This window comes from Micromesistius poutassou (genome assembly GCF_964030765.1).
Source record: "Micromesistius poutassou genome assembly, chromosome: 5".
Classification (NCBI taxonomy): Eukaryota; Metazoa; Chordata; class Actinopteri; order Gadiformes; family Gadidae; genus Micromesistius; species Micromesistius poutassou.
Genome location: NC_140275.1, coordinates 4249080 through 4268189, shown reverse-complemented (window position 1 = coordinate 4268189; position 19110 = coordinate 4249080). Strand labels below are relative to the sequence as shown.

The 19110-nt window shown below is 44.0% G+C and overlaps 1 protein-coding gene across 1 annotated transcript; it reads left to right on the top strand.

The window, feature by feature from the left end:
• Positions 1–971: 971 nt before the first annotated feature.
• On the top strand, positions 972–2528 carry LOC311343857 (gamma-crystallin M2-like; the record flags this gene model as incomplete). Its single annotated transcript, XM_084468826.1, has 3 exons — positions 972–1004; positions 1474–1716; positions 2247–2528. The coding sequence occupies 3 exons, from the start codon at positions 972–974 to the stop codon at positions 2526–2528; spliced, it is 558 nt and encodes a 185-aa protein (XP_084324952.1).
• Between the last annotated feature and the right edge of the window lie 16582 nt (positions 2529–19110).

Below are 19110 nucleotides of genomic sequence, written 5' to 3'. Positions count from 1 at the left end.
TGATGGTACCCAGGAAGCGGTAGGACTCCACAGAGTCGACTGGGGAGCCAAACAGGATGACAGGGGAGGGTGGGGCTGGGTTCTTCCGGAAGTCAACTACTATCTCCACTGTCTTTAGAGAGTTAAGCTCCAGGTTGTTCTGGCTGCTCCAGGTCACCAGATGGTCGATCTCCCACCTGTACTGGTGGGAGATCGTCCTCTGAGATGAGCCCGATGAGCGTGGTGTCGTCTGCGAACTTCAGGAGCTTGACGGACTGATGACTGGAGGTGCAGCTGTTGGAGTACAGGGAGAAGAGTAGGGGAGAAAGAACGCAGCCTTGGGGGGATCCGGTGCTGATCTGAATGGATTTGATTTATTCTTTCTTTTCTGGTGGATGTATTTTCCAAGGAATTAACATGTCCTTCAATACATTTAACACGAAATGTATAATACATACACGTAAATAAATGGCCCATACAGATTGAGCTACACAATCTATGATGCCAAAGGACGTGGTTGTTATGGACGATGTGACCTTCCATCACACACAACAATGTGTATGATCAACATCAATCTATACATTCGTTGTTCACCTCAACCAACAAATAGTTATTAAGTTATTAAAATTGATAATAATATTAATTATATGTAAGTAAATGTTTGAACATGTCCAATAGGCTATAGTACAGGCTGTCTGTGTTCACTACAAGGTATGTATTACTGACCACCCAAAAAAAGACAAAGTCACAGATAAACAATGCCAAGGAGTGACGGTGATGGTTAACCTTTGAAAGCTTTGAATGGGACTAAACACGGTAGCCCACCCAGCCTTGGCCCCTGTGCTCTATCGGTTTCTATACTGCATGTTGCTGGCTCAGGGGTTTGGACAATAGGGCCAATAGGACCAGGTTCACCTCGCTCAGGTATAAAAGGAAAGGGTTAAACAGGTAGAGGACAGCAGCACAGTCACAGCAGAATCCAGCCAGTAAACATGACCTCCACCGGAATGAACATGATGAACAAGGTAGGTCCTCTCTGCTCCTCCAGAGCAGCAGAGCTCTGAGGTCACCTCTCCTCTGCTCTTCAATGCATCATGTATACAGAAGGGGATCAGTATCACGTGTCTGATTTATTTTTAGCCAACATATGTTTTAAAAGGCCTATTTTCACACATTGCCACAGTAGTAAGGGATTAAAGCAGTCATGGAGTATTTAAGTAATGTAAGTGGTATCTAATTTTATAAACAAAATAACACCATCTATCTCTGTCTATTTCATAGCCGTTATTTGCACAGCCCTACATTCTCAAAGGGCTTCATAGGACCACATCAGGCCCCTAACAAGGGCCTGATGTGGCCCTCCTTCTATCCTGGATGCTTAGGAGGGCAGTAGGGGCCAGACGGGCTGATACAATGAGAACAAAAACAAGGGCCGTGTTTGTGGTTCCATGCTCCGGTCTCATGGTGCCCCGCTAACCCCCTCTCTGTCCCCAGATCACCTTCTACGAGGAGAGGAACTTCCAGGGCCGCTCCTATGAGTCCAGCAGCGACTGCCCCGACATGTCCTCCTACCTGAGCAAGTGCCACTCCTGCAGGGTGGAGCGTGGCTGCTTCATGGTCTACGACCGCTCCAACTACATGGGCAACCAGTACTTCATGAGGAGGGGAGAGTACTCCGACTACATGAGCATGATGGGCATGAGCGACTGCATCAAGTCCGTCCGCATGATCCCCATGGTAAGCACACCGCTAAGCTAACTGCATGATCCCCATGGTAAGGGTTAGCACACCGCTAAGCTAACTGCATGATCCACAATGTGCTAAGGGTTAGGATAAGGGGGTAAGGCCAGACTGACATGATCCCCAATGTGCTAAGGGTTAGGGTAAGGGGGTAAGGCCAGACTGACCCCCATGATCCCCATGGTAAGCCCTCACAGCGGGCTTATTGAAGGAGACACATGGTTTGGTAGTCATAGCGTCTATAGGGTCATTTAGTCATGTAGCACACACTTTTATCCAAGCTTACATATTCTGAATCAATGGTTTACTTCCATCATTTGGATCACGTACCAGACCTGTTCTGGATAAAAGAGGGAGGTTGTAAGAGGGTGGCAGATTCTATAAGGATTTAATAGAGGAACACATGCAGAATATACACATAAACTGTATGCATACAGTGATTATAACGAATGCTATGCATGGTGTTGTGTATTGTGTACATCTATGTTAACCGCTCCATGTGGTTCTTGGTTCCTCCTCAACTACAGTACCGTGGTCAGTACAGGATGAAGATCTACGAGAAGGAGAACTTCGGTGGCCAGTCCTACGAGCTGATGGACGACTGTGACAACGTCATGGACCGCTACCGCATGTCCAACTGCATGTCCTGCAACGTGATGGACGGCCACTGGCTGATGTACGAGCAGCCCCAGTACAGGGGCAGGATGATGTACATGAGGCCTGGAGAGTACAGGAACTTCATGAACCAGGGCATGAACCAGGGCATGAGGTTCATGAGCATGAGGCACATCAACGACTCCTACTACTAGACACTGCAAGCCCTGAATAAAGCTCTCTGTAACTAAGACTCAAATGTGTACCAGTGGATTCTTTCTGTGTCATCATACAACACTCATGTTATGACCTGTACCTCGGTTTACCTTTTAGTCTCACCCAGTTATAGAAACCATTGTGCAAGGCTCACATCTAGCACCTGCAGCTGCGGCACTGAATAGCATTTGAGTTTAGGGTTGTGATACGTTACGTCTATCAATGGATCAGGTATTTGGTTGATAACATGTATTCATGGTCCCCTTTTGAGGAGGGTCATACATGTCCAAGTTTATATCATAACCCCAGCTTTCATTTAATCATGGGACCAGTTTAAGGGTTGTAGTATTTTTTTGTAGACAGGATATCTGGCCAATCACAGCTGGGTATTCAAGGCCTGACATGTGGGCATGCAGCTGCAGAGCGATATGCACATAATCAAATTTAAGAACGCACGCACGTAGGTACGCATAGCTCTCTGCTATAGCTCTGTGTTATAGCTCTGTGTTATAGCTCTATAGCTCTGTGTTATAGCTCTATAGCTCTGTGTTATAGCTCTGTGTTATAGCTCTATAGCTCTGTGTTATAGTTCTGTGTTATAGCTCTGTGTTATAGCTCTAAAGCTGTGTTATAGCTCTGTGTTATAGCTCTTTAGCTCTGTGTTATAGCTCTATAGTTCTGTGTTAAAGCTCTGTGTTATAGCTCTATAGCTCTGTGTTATAGCTCTGTGTTATAGCTCTATAGCTCTGTGTTATAGCTCTGTGTTATAGCTCTGTGTTATAGCTCTATAGTTCTGTGTTAAAGCTCTGTGTTATAGCTCTATAGCTCTGTGTTATAGCTCTGTGTTATAGCTCTATAGCTCTGTGTTATAGCTCTATAAATCTCTGTTATAGCTTTGTGTTATAGCTCGGTGTTATAGCTATTTAGCTCTGTGTTATAGCATAGCTCTGTGTTATAGTTCTGTGTTATAGCTCTGTGTTATAGCTCTATAGCTCTGTGTTATAGCTCTGTGTTGTAGCTCTATAGCTCTGTGTTATAGCTCTGTGTTATAGCTCTATAAATCTGTGTTATAGCTTTGTGTTATAGCTCGGTGTTATAGCTATTTAGCTCTGTGTTATAGCATAGCTCTGTGTTATAGTTCTATAGCTCTGTGTTATAGCTCTGTGTTGTAGCTCTATAGCTCTGTGTTGTAACTCTATAGCTCTGTGTTATAGCTCTGTGTTATAGCTCTATAAATCTGTGTTATAGCTTGGTGTTATAGCTATTTAGCTCTGTGTTATAGCATAGCTCTGTGTTGTAGTTCTGTGTTATAGCTCTGTGTTATAGTTCTATAGCTCTGTGTTATAGCTCTGTGTTATAGCTCTATAGCTCTGTGTTATAGCTCTATAGTTCTGTGTTAAAGCTCTGTGTTATAGTTCTATAGCTCTGTATTATAGCTCTGTGTTATAGCTCGGTGTTATAGCTCTATAGCTCTGTGTTATAGCTCTGTGTTATAGCTCTATAGCTCTGTGTTATAGCTCTATAAATCTGTGTTATAGCTCTGTGTTATAGCTCTATAGCTCTGTGTTATAGCTCTATAAATCTGTGTTATAGCTCTGTGTTATAGCTCTGTGTTTAGCTCTGTGTTATAGCTCTGTGTTATAGCTTTGTGTTATAGCTCTATAGCTCTGTGTTATAGCTCTATAAATCTGTGTTATAGCTCTGTGTTATAGCTCTGTGTTTAGCTCTGTGTTATAGCTCTGTGTTTAGCTCTGTATTATAGTTCTGTGTTATAGCTTTGTGTTATAGCTCTATAGCTCTGTATTATAGCTTTGTGTTATAGCTCTGTGTTATAGCTATATAGCTCTGTGTTATAGCATTATAGCTCTGTGTTATAGCTCTGTGTTATAGCTCTATAGCTCTGTGCCTTTGTGCTATAGCTCTGTGTTATAGCTCTATAGCTCTGTGTTATAGTTCTGTGTTATAGCTCTGTGTTATAGCTCTATAGCTCTGTGTTATAGCTCTATAGCTCTGTGCTATAGTTCTGTGTTATAGCTCTATAGCTCTGTGTTATAGCTCTATAGTTCTGTGTTAAAGCTCTGTGTTATAGCTCTGTTGTAGCTCTAAAGCTCTGTGTTATAGCTCTGTGTTATAGCTCTATAGCTCTGTGTTATAGTTCTGTGTTATAGCTCTATAGCTCTGTGTTATAGTTATGCATTATAGCTATATAGCTCAGTGTTATAGCTCTATAGCTATGTGTTATAGCTCTGTGTTATAGCTATATAGCTCTGTGTTATAGCTCTATGTTAGAGTTCTGTGTTATAGCTCTGTGTTATAGCTATATAGCTCTGTGTTATAGCTCTGGGTTATAGCTCTGAGAATTTATTTTAAAATCATGTTGCTAACCTATAAATCCTTACATGGTTTAGGGCCAAAATATTTAACTGATATGCTTCCACTACATAAGCCTTCTAGGCCACTAAGATCCTCTGAGACCAATCTGTTAATTATCCCCAGAGTCAACACGAAACATGGGAGAAGCAGGATTTAGTTACTATGCAACAAATTGCTGGAATAAACTCCCTGAGGATTTAAGACTTGCCCCAACTCTGACAGCTTTTAAAACAAGACTGAAGACTTTTATGTTTGCTTTAGCTTTCTGCTAAATCTTAAATCTACAATGCTTCTATTTTTTATTTTATTAGTAACTTTGCCTTTATTTTCTCACTTTCTAAAATTGATTTTTTTTTAACTCTGCCTTTCTAAAATGTTTTTTTTTTTAACTTTGCCATTATTTTCTATCTATTTTACTTTTTACTTATCTATTATTTTCTTTTATTGTATGACAATGTTTATATGTGAAGAACTTTGAGTCTGCCTTGTGTATGAAAAATGCTATATAAATAAAGTTGCCTTGCCTTGCCTTGCCTCTGTGTTATATCTCTATAGCTCTGTGTTACAGCTCTATAGCTCTGTGTTATAGCTGTGTTATTGCTCTATAGCTCTGTGTTATAGCTCTATAGCTCTGTTATAGCTCTGTGTTATAGCTCTATAGCTTTGTGTTATAGCTCTGGGTTATAGCTCTGTGTTATATCTCTATAGCTCTGTGTTATAGCTTTATAGCTCTGTGTTATAGCTTTATAGCTCTGTGTTATAGCTATGTTATAGCTCTGTGTTATAGCTCTATAGCTCTGTCTTATAGCTCTATAGCTCTGTGTTATAGCTCTGTGTTATATCTATATCTATGTGTTATAGCTCTATAGCTCTGTGTTATAGCTCTATAGCTCTGTGTTTTAGCTCTTTGTTATAGCTCTGTTATAGCTCTGTGTTATAGCTCTATAGCTCTGTGTTATAGCTCTATAGCTCTGTGTTATAGCTCTGTTATAGCTCTGTGTTATAGCTCTATAGCTCTGTGTTATAGCTCTGTGTTATAGCTCTGTTATAGCTCTGTGTTATAGCTCTATAGCTCTGTGTTATAGCTCTGTGTTATAGCTCTGTTATAGCTCTGTGTTATAGCTCTATAGCTCTGTGTTATAGCTCTATAGCTCTTTGTTATAGCTCTGTGTTATAATTGTGGGACTGAAAGGATGTTTAGACTCTGTCAGACCCTCCACTGTTGTGTCTTGTTGTCTTGGACAGTAAACTTGGAGATCTCCACATAAATAAAGCAATAGTTGTGATTCTTTGGTCATTGGGCTACAGTCCTCCAGAGCACTTGTACATTGTAAATATTTACCCTTGGACCGGCTGGTTGTTTCTCCTGTGGTGGGATAGCCATTTTCTTATGCCCTGTTCTCATTAGGAATGCATCAACAAGGAGTAAACACACACATCTACACAGGCACACACACTCGCACACACACGCAAGCACCCACACATACACACAATATATTCCTTTTATTTATTTATTATTTTAGCATTTGTATGCTTTATTCATGACAGGTACAGTGCGAGTTAGACAGAAAGGTATGGGTGAGAAAGAGGGGAGGACATGCAGCAAATGCCCGCTGTAAAGACTCCAGGGTACGGGCCCAGGGAGACACCGCGCTGCCCCTTCCTTTTCTTTATGGATCTGTGTGCCACTCCTTCTCCATGCCTTTTTCTTTCTCTCATTCCCTTCATTCACTCTCACACTCCTCTTTCTCTACAGAGTGAGTGAGCGGGGGAATCAATGCAGCGATACCAGATTCCGCCTAATGAGGATCAGAGACATCTTAATAAGGCCCATAATCCACCACTTAATCCCTCATTACAGAATCATCTGCATTCACTGGAACCCGCTCCGCAGCCCGCAGCAGTGGCTGTGCTGACGGAACATTCCAGGCCCATTGTTCTGGCGCGGCCCCCGTCCCTCACCGGCCCACTGCTTGTCTTTTGTCTCTTCTCCCTTCTGGGTTCGTTCAGATTTGATCCCCTCTCATTAGACTTCCAGTCGAGAGCAGCCCACGGCCCAGAAGATGCTGCTTTGTGTGCACTTCTATGCTATCTGGAGGTCTGAGATGGAGGGGGGTTAATAAAGCGAGACATATGCCTAATGAGAAGGGGATGGACTGAGTCCTGGTGTCAGGAGAACAGAGATAGGAACCAGTGAAAAAGTGCTGTGAGAGATTTTTCTAAAGGACGTGTTTTCAGGGCCAATGTCAATGATTGAGAACTTCTAAAAGAGTGGAATTGTTCGGAAGTGGGACAGACCAGATTAATGTTTAATACTGTGCCCCGGAGGCCTATTGAGTCTTGGTATTCTGGTTTGGTATCAGAGTAACAGAAAGCAGATATGAAAGTTGTGGCTTGAAATCTTCCAACATATTGGCGGGAAATGAGTTTCAGGGAGCGGTTGTGATTGCCCTCAAATGAGTTCCCTGTTCTAGTCTATTCTATTTTATATTTATTATATAGTGTAAACAAGCTGTTTAAGAGCCTTCATTGTCAAAAGACTTTCATCACCAGCTGATGATGCACTGATATCCTCTTCATCGTCATCTTCTGCCCTGTAAACTTTCAACGTTCAACAGTAAAACCACTTCCTGCCAAGGGAAACACAACCAAACACATGAGGTTAAATAAAGAGTGCCCAGGTAGCGGCCTGCTCTCAGAGGTTCATTATGTCATAAGAGTGTGTTACAGAGTGGATGTGTATGAGATAATCCATGCGAGTGCTGGATAATTCCCCCTGTGTAGAGGTGCAGAATACACACCGTTAGCCCACATCAGCTCAGTCCCTGGACGCTGCTCATGCACCAAGGTTAGCAGGAGACGTAGGAAAGGGGATGGGGGGTAAATACAACAAATAAAACTCATTAAAGCTGCCGGTGTACTGCATGCATAATTAGTCAGGGTCACTGTAGCCATGGTTACCTGTGCTCCGGGTTTGTGTGCAGATCAAAGCGCTGTGTCTGTGTAGTGTGATGGTTGTTCAGACTGAGAGGAGAGATCCGAGCTGCTACTACTACCAGAACACCACTTGAAACAACATTCATAAAAATGGGGATTTCTTGCTATGAAAGACGACTCATAACCTTTACCTTGTCGTTAAATTATTAGTTATTAGATATTGTCGTAAAGCAAGCTTGTCGTGTTTTTTTCTGGCAAGAAACTGAACTATAATTTCTTACTGTGTGTTCGCCTGGTCGCACTGCCGCAAAAGTTTTGTCGTGCGACAAATCATAATCTGTCGCTGTGCAGTTGTCAGGCGATGTCAGGCGAATCCGGTGGCGCACACAGCTTTGTGCTGTGATATTATATATTATATAATATAGATATTTATATATTATATTATATAATATCATATAATATTATATATAGAGCTCCGGGAGTCGCAAACAACAACAATCACTTTCTCCTCCATGCTGCGGTTCACTGCGGAGTGCAAGGAAAGGTTGGCCCGGCCGGTTGAATGCTGATTGGCTGTTACGTTACGTCACCCAGGGAGTGAACGCTGATTGGCTGTCATCACGCAAATGTTGTGGCAAAGGTCAAATACTTCAACTCCAGCGAAAGTGTCATGCTGCAAATCCTCGTGAACGCGCTCGCCCGTGATAGGGTGAAATTCCGCGCCACAAGTCAAATCTTGCCGCAGGTTTTTCTAGCGACAAATTTTGCCCGATCCGCGTCTCTACTTTGACTTTGTATGGAGTCGTGTCGCCCCGTCATGTTTGGTGTGAACGCACAGTTAATGTTCTTCTTCTGTTGTTGTGACAAAATGAGTTAGTTTTTTTGTTAGTTTTTTTGAGTGCACATTGGTAAGTCAGTCAATCAAACATGAATAACTGTATTCATATATATATAGTAATACTACCTAGCATTTGAGTCATAAGCTACATGTTTAGCCACACATGTATAATAAAAATAATAATTGGAAAGAATGCATTGACATCTGTATCCCCGCATTCTAATTCTTTGCCTTTCTCTTGAAGGATTTGTTTTTGTTTTATTATTATTTGTATTGTCTGTGAAACATTTAAAGACAAGCAAAGACTTGGCAACACGGTGAGTTAGTTGAGAGCAGCCTGAGGCAGATAGCCCTTAAGGTAGACCGGGGCCCCAGAGCTTATCTCACACCTCCTTTCACACCTATTGACTCTGCTGCTGCCATGAGCTCCTCGGGGCAGTGAGACGGCCGCCAGAGCTCCTGGTTCTATAATATAAACACGGAGAGGGTGGCATCTAATTAACAAGGAAAGACGAAGGCTTCTCCTTAGATATATGACCTCGGGGCTCCTCAACAACACCTCTTACATATGTAAGTGGACTTTCATATTCTATTCTATTTTATATTCTGCTCTCCACATTGTTTGCACACACACACACGTACACACTCAAGCACGCACTCACACACACACACACACACACACACCTCACACACTTCACCGTTTGTTTTACAGTAGGCATTGTCTCATGCAGGTGTAGGGCGTGGCTCTTTGGTGTGTGTGTTTCACCAGCTTTTGATGAGGCCATGTGCCAGCCAGCACAACATACACTGACTACACTGACACATATACATAGACACACATAGACACACATAGACACACATAGACACACATAGACACACATAGATACACATAGACACACATAGACACACATAGACACACATAGGCACACATAGACACACATAGAAACACATAGACACACATAGACACACATAGAAACACATAGAAACACATAGACACACATAGACACACATAGATACACATAGACACACATAGACACACATAGACACACATAGACACACATACACACATAGACACACATAGACACACATAGACACACATAGAAACACATAGACACACATAGACAGGGCTCACCGCAGACACCCCTTCCACACACACGAGAGAGAGAACAAGAGATGCTCATGTTAAATGAAATAATGAATGAATACTGCTAACATGAGCCAGTGGTTTATCCACTGTTTAGTCTACCTCTAAATGATATTACCTCATCGTAGTTTCAACCTGTTAAAATTTGAGGACTACGAGTTTGATAACAGATTCATTGAAAGCAGAACATTCTTTTGATGGCCCTCATAGGATGATCATTACAAGAAGCCAGTATTCAACACAATGGCGTCCTGTCCTATTTCATCAGATGCGTCAGAACTTCTAACGCTCACTTGTCACATAAACTGTGTGTCACTTTGCACCATATCTACTCTCACTGTTTTTAACCAACTGACACATCATCAGACATACATGGAAACGCAGCTGGCTTTCACATAGATCGGCTGATCTTTCATTCCTACTAAGTCTCCACACACTCCATTAATAACATGCTATGCTGCCAAAACACACAACCACTCCCTTACCACTGTCTGCGTCTTCCCTGCCCACCCCCCACGGCTCCACCCTGCAGCTAGAAGGATGACCTGACCATGGGCAGACCCACATATGTTTCCCTCCTGTGTTTGTTAGTCTTTTTCCCTCTTTTCTTCTCAGGCACACAGTTGTAGAGAAGCTTGGGAAAGAAGCCTTTGGCTGGAATGTTTTGGTGTACAAAAGTCCACAAAGATACCTAGCATAGGGTGTGGTGATTGGTAAGAGGATGTGTGTGTATATGTGTGTGTGTGTGTGTGTGTGTGTGCGTGTGTGCGTGTGTGCATGTGTGTGCGGGTGTGTGTGTGTGTGGGTGTGGGTGGGTGTGGGTGGGTGTGTGTGTGTGTGTGTGTGTGTGTGTGTGTGTGTGTGTGTGTGTGTGTGTGTGGTGTGTGTGTGTGTGTGTGTGTGTGTGTGTGTGTGTGTGTGTGTGTGTGTGTGTGTGTGTGTGTGTTTGCAAGTGTGTTTTTATGATCAATTTGTTTGCTTGATTAATTTATGTCAGAATCAGTCAGTTAAAATAGTTTCCATTATTTTATTGCTATTATTGTTGTTCTCATAGGAGTGCTCCATTGCTATTCTTTGAGGTTAGTCTTTTTCTCTGTTGTGAACGATTAGGTTGCTCAGTTTTCAGCATGTCGTTTTAGGGGATTGTAAAACCCAACTCTATTTGTTTTGCTTTATCTCCAAGGGATCTCAATTATTAACAGCCCTGATGAAAGTGATCTTCTCAGAGGCTTTTGGAGGTCTTTAACCGAGGGACAATCCGTTGGTAGGCTAGTAGGCTGGTAGATTGTGAACGTAAAAGATTTTCTCACTGTGATTTCAGCAATGATTCTCCACTGAATCTTCTGCACCTGATATATACATAGTATATATATATATATATATATATATATATATATATATACTAACCCTATATATACATAATCTCTCATGTTCATTTTATGGCCCGACACACTACTTAGTGTAGTTGAAAAAAATGTTAACAATCCACTATCTAGAAAGGCACGTTTAAAAAGAAGGTACTGAACCTAGCCTTCTACTCTGGCTTGAAGAGCAAGAACTTGAAGTGTCAGTAACAAAAGTGTGTATCTGTATTTAGAAACTCTCAGCTTATTTCCGTAAAGAAACATTGTGCTGCTTTCTACATTGGAAGGTTTGTCTGTCAAACTTCATATTCTGCCTGGAAAATCTTTGAATCTTTCCATTTCTAACTGACTGGAGCTCGACCCTTTTGTCCAATGAATGGAGACCAAATGTGCTCAGGCTGTCCCCAGGAGGGATGGGGGCCACTCATAGGGCATGAGAAGACCTTTGACCCCGACACTGGGGCCCTGCAGATCACTCTCATGCTGGAAACGTCCCCTGGTGCCTTCATCAGTTGAGCAGGTTGAGTTGATGAAGACCATGAAGGGTTTTGTAGTTTAATTTAGTACATAGTGTGGTTCAAAGATGACTGGTTGATAGTGTTTTGACAAAATATTGAATAGAATGATGTCTATCCTCTGTGATATTTCTGAAATAAAAAATATTGAAGCCTTATACCCTTTCTGCACACTGGTTTCTAGAGCCATAACCAAGAACAATGATGATCGTTCAAATAAGACACTTTACTTTAGCGCCTTCATTAAACACAGGCTACAGTGATAGTCCTTATCTGTCTCTGTGAACTCAGCCTTGTTATCAGTATCTGGAGTGTCCCCAACACGGGCCCCTCAGACCGCCTGCGTGTGTTGACACAGCTGCCGTCTGCTGGGGATCCCACCGCTCAGGATGCACCTCTCTGCTATCTGCCAGCCTGCAGGCCGGCCAGCCTCGCCAACCACACCACAATGGAAAGTGTGGCTCCTACCCGATGTGTGAAAGCTCGGGAATCAGCTAACCTTGTGTGGCCACTGAAGGAAACACATGGAAGCTTCCAAATTCTCTTTGGATTTATCATCTTTTTTCCAACTTGGTCAGGGTGAGGGTGAGGATTGAATTACAGATGAAGAAATTATATCTTTTGCTCCTCAGAGAGAACTATTAATTTTGCTATGACTTTGCAAAGACCCTTACAAATATTAGTTTTATTCTATGGTCCAAGTTTGTAATAAAGTTACCAGCACTGTTACTATTATTATTAGTAGTAGTATTATTATTTTATTATTACACTGTAACCTGGACAAGTGGCACTTTGTCCAGGTTATTTACTTCTGTAAGGTAATGATGGTTTTATTGTCCAGAAGGGGGCAGTAGAACTATTACTCTAATGGTTAGAGTCTACTCTAACCTATCCCAAAATCAATGTCAAAGCAGAAACATACATCTGTTTCTTATAGACTTCTTTAAAAAGGAAATATCCATATAATTTGAACATATATTGACCTTAATGAGAGAAGAAGCAGAAATCTGAAGCCACAACTGAAATTTAAATCCTTTTTGGAAATTCGGCCTACTTACTTACTTACTTGGCCTAATTTTAGCCGACCACAACCCAACAGTCGGACAGAAGCCTCAGTCTCAATATTTCTCTTTTAAACTTAAACCCAGGGATTTTTTAAAACAGCGACACCTTTAGAGCACACTCCTTTAGAGCGCACTCCTTTTGAGTAAACCAGTTGTAACAGAATTCCCAGAAGGAAGTTCCAATATGACACTCGAGTGCATAACAGGATAGCAGTTCTGAGAGGCCGCCGCTATCTCATCTTCTTGTGTCTCTGCTGGCCTGAGTTCCAGCACTGGCGACAAGGACGGCCCTGAGGCAGACAGACCAGGAGCCGGGCCCAGGGCGGTGGGTCTAGTCTTTGTCCATCCCCGGCCTTATCCTCAAGCAAGCACACTGATACGCGGCTCTGTGGCGAGGGTGTGGTGACGTTACCCGCTGACAATGGTGTCCGGTAGGAGCTGGGAGAGGCCCCTAGGAGGGCGGGACTTAGATCTCTACGTGCCACTGCTTCCCCCGTTAAAAGTATTTCCTTACATCGTGTTACAGAGGGGTATAGATTTTCAGTATTGTTCGTGCAGGCCGGCGGGGGGGGGGGTGGTTTGTTCCTTGAGAGGATGTGTTTCTGTCGGGCTGTAACAGGTGCTTTGGTGACGGGACGATCCCAAAGGACTCATGAAGGAAGTACACACTAAGCGCATCTTAAACAGTCTGTGAACGGAACAGGCCCGGTCTGACAATAGAAGCGACATTACTCTCTGGGAATAGCTGCGTGCTGTGAAGGCAGAATACACTTTTTTCCAATTGAACAGGTCATGAACTCACTTTAAAATGGATCCAGCTGCGGTTTGAGCAAACTATAATTACTTCAACGGCAGGCCATATTAAAATGACTGTGTTAATACATTTCAAAGCCAAGGCCAGGCCATTATTAGTGGACCACCTCAAAGCCACTTCTCAATGTTCCAAAACCTGATATATACCGTAGGGAACCTCAAGCCCTCTGTCATTACTAACAGAGGTTCTGAGGTCATTTCCTGTTGTGCTGTGTGTCAGATGCTATCGTCCTCAATAACCCAACTGGTTGTTTTCATTGGTCCAGGAAGTAGCTTAATTTGTAATGCCTCCTTCACCTCTTCTTCTTTTCCGGGCCCCTCTTCCCAGAGTGAAGCTGTAGTCTGCTCACCACGCAGCAGTGAGAGGCTTGTGTTTATTTACAGATCATCCAGAGCTTGGGAAAAGGCCTCCAAGTATCCTCAAACATCGCCCTACTGCCTTGGAGTAACCCGCCTGCCTGACCAGGTGTGAGGGGATCTGGGAGGCCTACCCTGTGGGACTGACCAGGTGTGAGGGGGTCCGGGAGGCCTACCCCGCTGGTTGGACCAGGTGTGAGGGGGTCCGGGAGGCCTACCCCGCTGGTCGGACCGGGTGTGAGGGGGTTCGGTAGGCCTTGCGCTGGCGATGTGGGACTGCTTACTGCAGGCCTTCAGAGGCGGCTGACGATGTGGGACTGCTTACTGCAGGCCTTGGTGTGTTCAGAGCAGGAGGATCTGATGTGTTTCATCCAGCCCCACAGAGACCGGGGGTCTTGTTCTTCAGAGAGGCCGCTGTAGCGCAGTGCTTTAGCCAGATAAAGACTCACAGCATTCTGCCACTGACAACCTCTGAGGAGGAAACCCAACGTGGGCTGGAGCTGGAACTACCCCCCCCCCCCCCCCCCCCCTGTCTGTCTCTTTATCTCTTTCTCTCTCTCTCTCTCTCTCTCTCTCTCTCTCTCTCTCTCTCTCTCTCTCTCTCTCTCTCTCTCTCTCTCTCTCTCTGTGTTTCATCCAGTAGGCTTTGACTTTTGACTTTGACTTTTTATCTTATGCTCCAGAATCTGTGTTATTATTTTCCTGGGATCATTTTCCTTCCCATGGTTTTTTATATATATAACTTTACGCTGTTCAATTTCACTGCCCATAAAATCCCCCTTTCCATTATTTTTTTTTATAAAAAAAGACATATAAACAGGATCACTTATAAAAATACACATGCATTCTGACATGGGACGTGGTTTCAGTATAAAGTTGGATTCCCAGAGACAAGGTCACATGGAGAACATGGAGAACATGGATTAACCACAAGGGTAGGGGTAATTATTGGCCAATGAGGAGCCATCGTTGGGACCTCTGTGTATGTATTTATAGGTAAAGAAAGGCAGGCTGATGGATAGTGGAAGTTTTCCTATCCATGATGGGTACAGAGCAGGAGAGAATGGCCAACTCATTCAGAAAGCCAGCCAGCCAGACAGACAGCCAGCTAGCCAGCAAGCCAGACAGACAGACAGACAGACAGACAGACAGTCAGCCAGCCAGCCAGCCAGTCAGACAGACAGACAGACAGACAGACAGACAGACAATCAGACAGACAGACAGCCAGACAGCCAGTAAGACAAACAGCCAGCCAGTCAGCCAGTAAGACAGACAGCCAGCCAGCCGGTCAGCCAGTAAGACAGCCAGCCAGACAGTCAGCCAGCCAGCCAACCAGCCAGCCAGCCAGCCAGACAGACAGACAGCCAGTCAGACAGACAGACAGACAGCCAGACAGCCAGCCAGACAGTCAGACAGACAGCCAGTCAATCAGTCAGACAGACAGCCAGCCAGCCAGTCAGCCAAATAGTAATCCAGCAAGTCATCCAGCCTGCCAGCCAGTGAGACAGACAGCCAATTAGCCAGCCAGTCAGTCAGTCAGTTAATCCAGTCAGCCAGCCAGCCTCCAGAGGAAGGGCCAGGGGGAGGGGGAGGGGGGGGGGGTCTCCAGACGTCACATCTGCCACCACTACTCCCATGGGGCTGAGGGTCATGGGAACCTCTCTCTGCTCCAGCCAGGCCCCACAGTGCTGACACAAAGCCCAGCCCGGCGTCCTCGGCTCTGTTTCCTGGAGCTCCTCCACACATCTTCTACACAGTGTGTTGATGCTAGTGATGAACTGATGGTATGTGAGGAGAAGCTCCTGGCCAGCTCAGTTCTTTTGTTCTCCAGCTCAATCATCCACTTGCTCTTGGTTCAACTTTTAGGAAAGATTGTTCAATCAGGTTTTTCCTAAATGGATGGACTGCAATTACATAGCGCTTTTATCCTAAGCGCTTTACAATATTGCCTGACATTCACCCATTCACACACCATCGGGAGAGTCCACCATGCAAGGAGACAACCAGCTAGTCTGGAGCAGTTAGGTGCCTTGCTCAGGGACACCTCGACAATCCACACAGCTAGGAGGAGCCCAGGATTGAACTAGCAACCTTGCTGTTACCAGCAAACCCGCTCTACCTCCTGAGCTACTGCCGCCCATTTTCCTCTCTCTCTCTGTATCTCTCCAACCTTTAGTTTAAACCTGTATCTCCTCCTCCACTTCCTATTCCTCCTCTTCTTCATTGAATATGGTCCTTCTAGTTTTTGACCTCATGATGGAAACAGTGAGGTCATGTGGGAGGTAGACCCTCACAGACTGATCAACTATAAGACAAGTATGGGGGGTCCCTGATGGGGAGGTAGCAGAGTAGAGACCTAAACAGACCAGGGCTCTAGAGACTAAACAGACCAGGGCTCTAGAGACCTAAACAGACCAGGGCTCTAGAGACTAAACAGACCAGGGCTCTAGAGACTAAACATACTCCTGGCTCTAGAGACTAAACAGACCAGGGCTCTAGAGACTAAACAGACTCCTGGCTCTAGAGACCTATACAGACCAGGGCTCCTGGCTATAGAGACTAAACAGACCATGGCTCCTGGATCTAGAGACATAAACAGACCAGGGCTCCTGGCTCTAGAGACTAAACAGACCATGGCTCCTGGCTCTAGAGACTAAACAGACCAGGGCTCCTGGCTCTAGAGACTAAACAGACCACGGCTCCTGGATCTAGAGACCTAAACAGACTACTGGATCTAGAGACTAATCAGACTACTGGCTCTAGAGATTAAACAGACCAGGGCTCCTGGCTCTAGAGACTAAACAGACCATGGCTCCTGGCTCTAGAGTCCTAAACAGACTCCTGGTTCTAGAGACTAAACAGACCAAGGCTCTAGAGACCTAAACAGACTCTTGGCTCTAGATACTAAACAGACCAGGGCTCTAGAGACTAAATAGACCAGGGCTCTAGAGAGTAAACAGACCAAGGCTCTAGAGACCTAAACAGACTCCTGGCTCTAGAGACTAAACAGACCAGGGCTCCTGGCTCTAGAGACATAAACAGACCATGGCTCCTGGCTCTAGAGACTAAACAGACCATGGCTCCTGGCTCTAGAGACATAAACAGACTACTGGCTCTAGAGACTAAACAGACCAGGGCTCCTGGCTTTAGAGACCTAAACAGACCACGGCTCTAGAGACTTAAACAGACCAGGGCTCCTGGCTCTAGAGCTCTGAACAGACCACGGCTCTAGAGACTAAACAGACTCCTGGCTCTAGAGCCCTGAACAGACTCTTGGCTCTAGAGACTAAATAGACCAGGGCTCCTGGCTCTAGAGACTATACAGACTCCTGGCTCTAGAGCCCTGAACAGACTCCTGGCTCTAGAGACTAAATAGACCAGGGCTCCTGGCTCTAGAGACTATACAGACTCCTGGCTCTAGAGACTAAACAGACTCCGGGCTCTAGAGACCTAAACAGACCAGGGCTCCTGGCTCTAGAGACTAAACAGACCAGGGCTCTAGAGATTAAACAGACTCTGGCTCTCAGCTGCTATGTAACCGTAACGTAGCTCACACCCTCTGAACATAGACTGTGAATCTTTCTGGAGGGCAGCCCTTCAGGAGGGTCTTTCCTAGCTCAAGATGTAGATATAATAAAAGATATAGATGTAATGTAAATATAAAAAAGTATATATATATATATATTTATTTAGCCAACTTGAATAAAATAAGCCCCTTATTTTTGGCTTACAATGAAATTGGCAATGTGTGACATAAGTGTGATATTTTTACATTCAGACCCCACATATTCCTGGTCAAGGTTGCCATGGTGATACACCATCGCTCCGTTGCTTCAGTAATACAGCAGTTAACCCCCCACCAGCTGCTAACAACACGCTGTGTGTAAAGACCTGTGATTACTCTGCTCTGTGTGTGTGTGTGTGTGTGTGTGTGTGTGTGTGTGTGTGTGTGTGTGTGTGTGTGTGTGTGTGTGTGTGTCTACATGTATATAGGGACAGCAGCTGGTCTGGCCAGCAGTGTGTGTGTGTGCCGGCCAGAGGCCAGTACAGTATTAACTCTTGCTTCCAGAGCCACTGGCATCACACTCACAGCACGCCGTTCTGTATCATTATATTATATATATATTATACGCTCCGTCTACCTACAGCCCCTCAGCGCTGTGAGAGATGGTGGATGGGATGGCTGGTGACTCTGACTCTCAGGGCTTTAGGCTTCCAGGGGCCCCTTAAAGTAGAGTCTCTCTCCAACTTACTTATTTTTTTTACTGCAATCTGTATCTCCTCCTCCTCCTCCTCCTCCTCCTCCTCTTCCTCTTCCTCCTCCTCTTGTCTGATTGGTTTTGTTTCCATCAGTATCACAGTTGTCAGTCATTGTTTTCTTTATGTAATGTGGTTGTGATGTGGAGCTGGTTGGAAACAGTGAGCTCACATCTGAGGTTTATGGTGAAGGACTAGATAAAGGATAGGACAGTGTCAGATTGTTGAATACAGTTTTTCACAATTGCTTAAACACATCTCCTGATAGACTACCTCACTTTCTCAAAACCCTAAACACAAATTTCAAAACTCACACACAAAATGCAAAATCCACACTTCTCTTGCAAAAGCACACTTTGCCCTCAAAACAGTGTTAACTCTTCACTAAATGGTATTTTCTTTTCAAATGACAAACACATAGATCATATGAGTAGACATTTCTAATCACCCATTGAACACTGGTGTGCAGAATGGAAAACACTATAGTATGAATGGAAATACTATATGAATGCTTCATCAGTAGAATTATGCTTTTGCATGTTCAGTATTACACCTGTCGGGTGTAAAATATTACCATAATGTTTTTAGGTACACTCAAATAGAAAACAACACACAATACTTTACAGTGACATCAAATACTGTATTTGTACCCAAAATGTGCAGTCTACTGTAAATCACAGCAAACAGGATGAAAATAGGATAAATTGAAAGAGATAACGGAAAATAGGCAATACTGTAAACAAAACTCTCTCTTCAAAATCTGAATGAATGAACGAATGAATGCAGTTTTATGGTCGTAACCAAAGGGTAGGGGCAGAAGCTTAGAAACAAACAAATGTCATACATACAGTGTGTTTGCATGCATACACTTACCTACATATATACATACATATATACATACCCATAAGGGTCAATACTT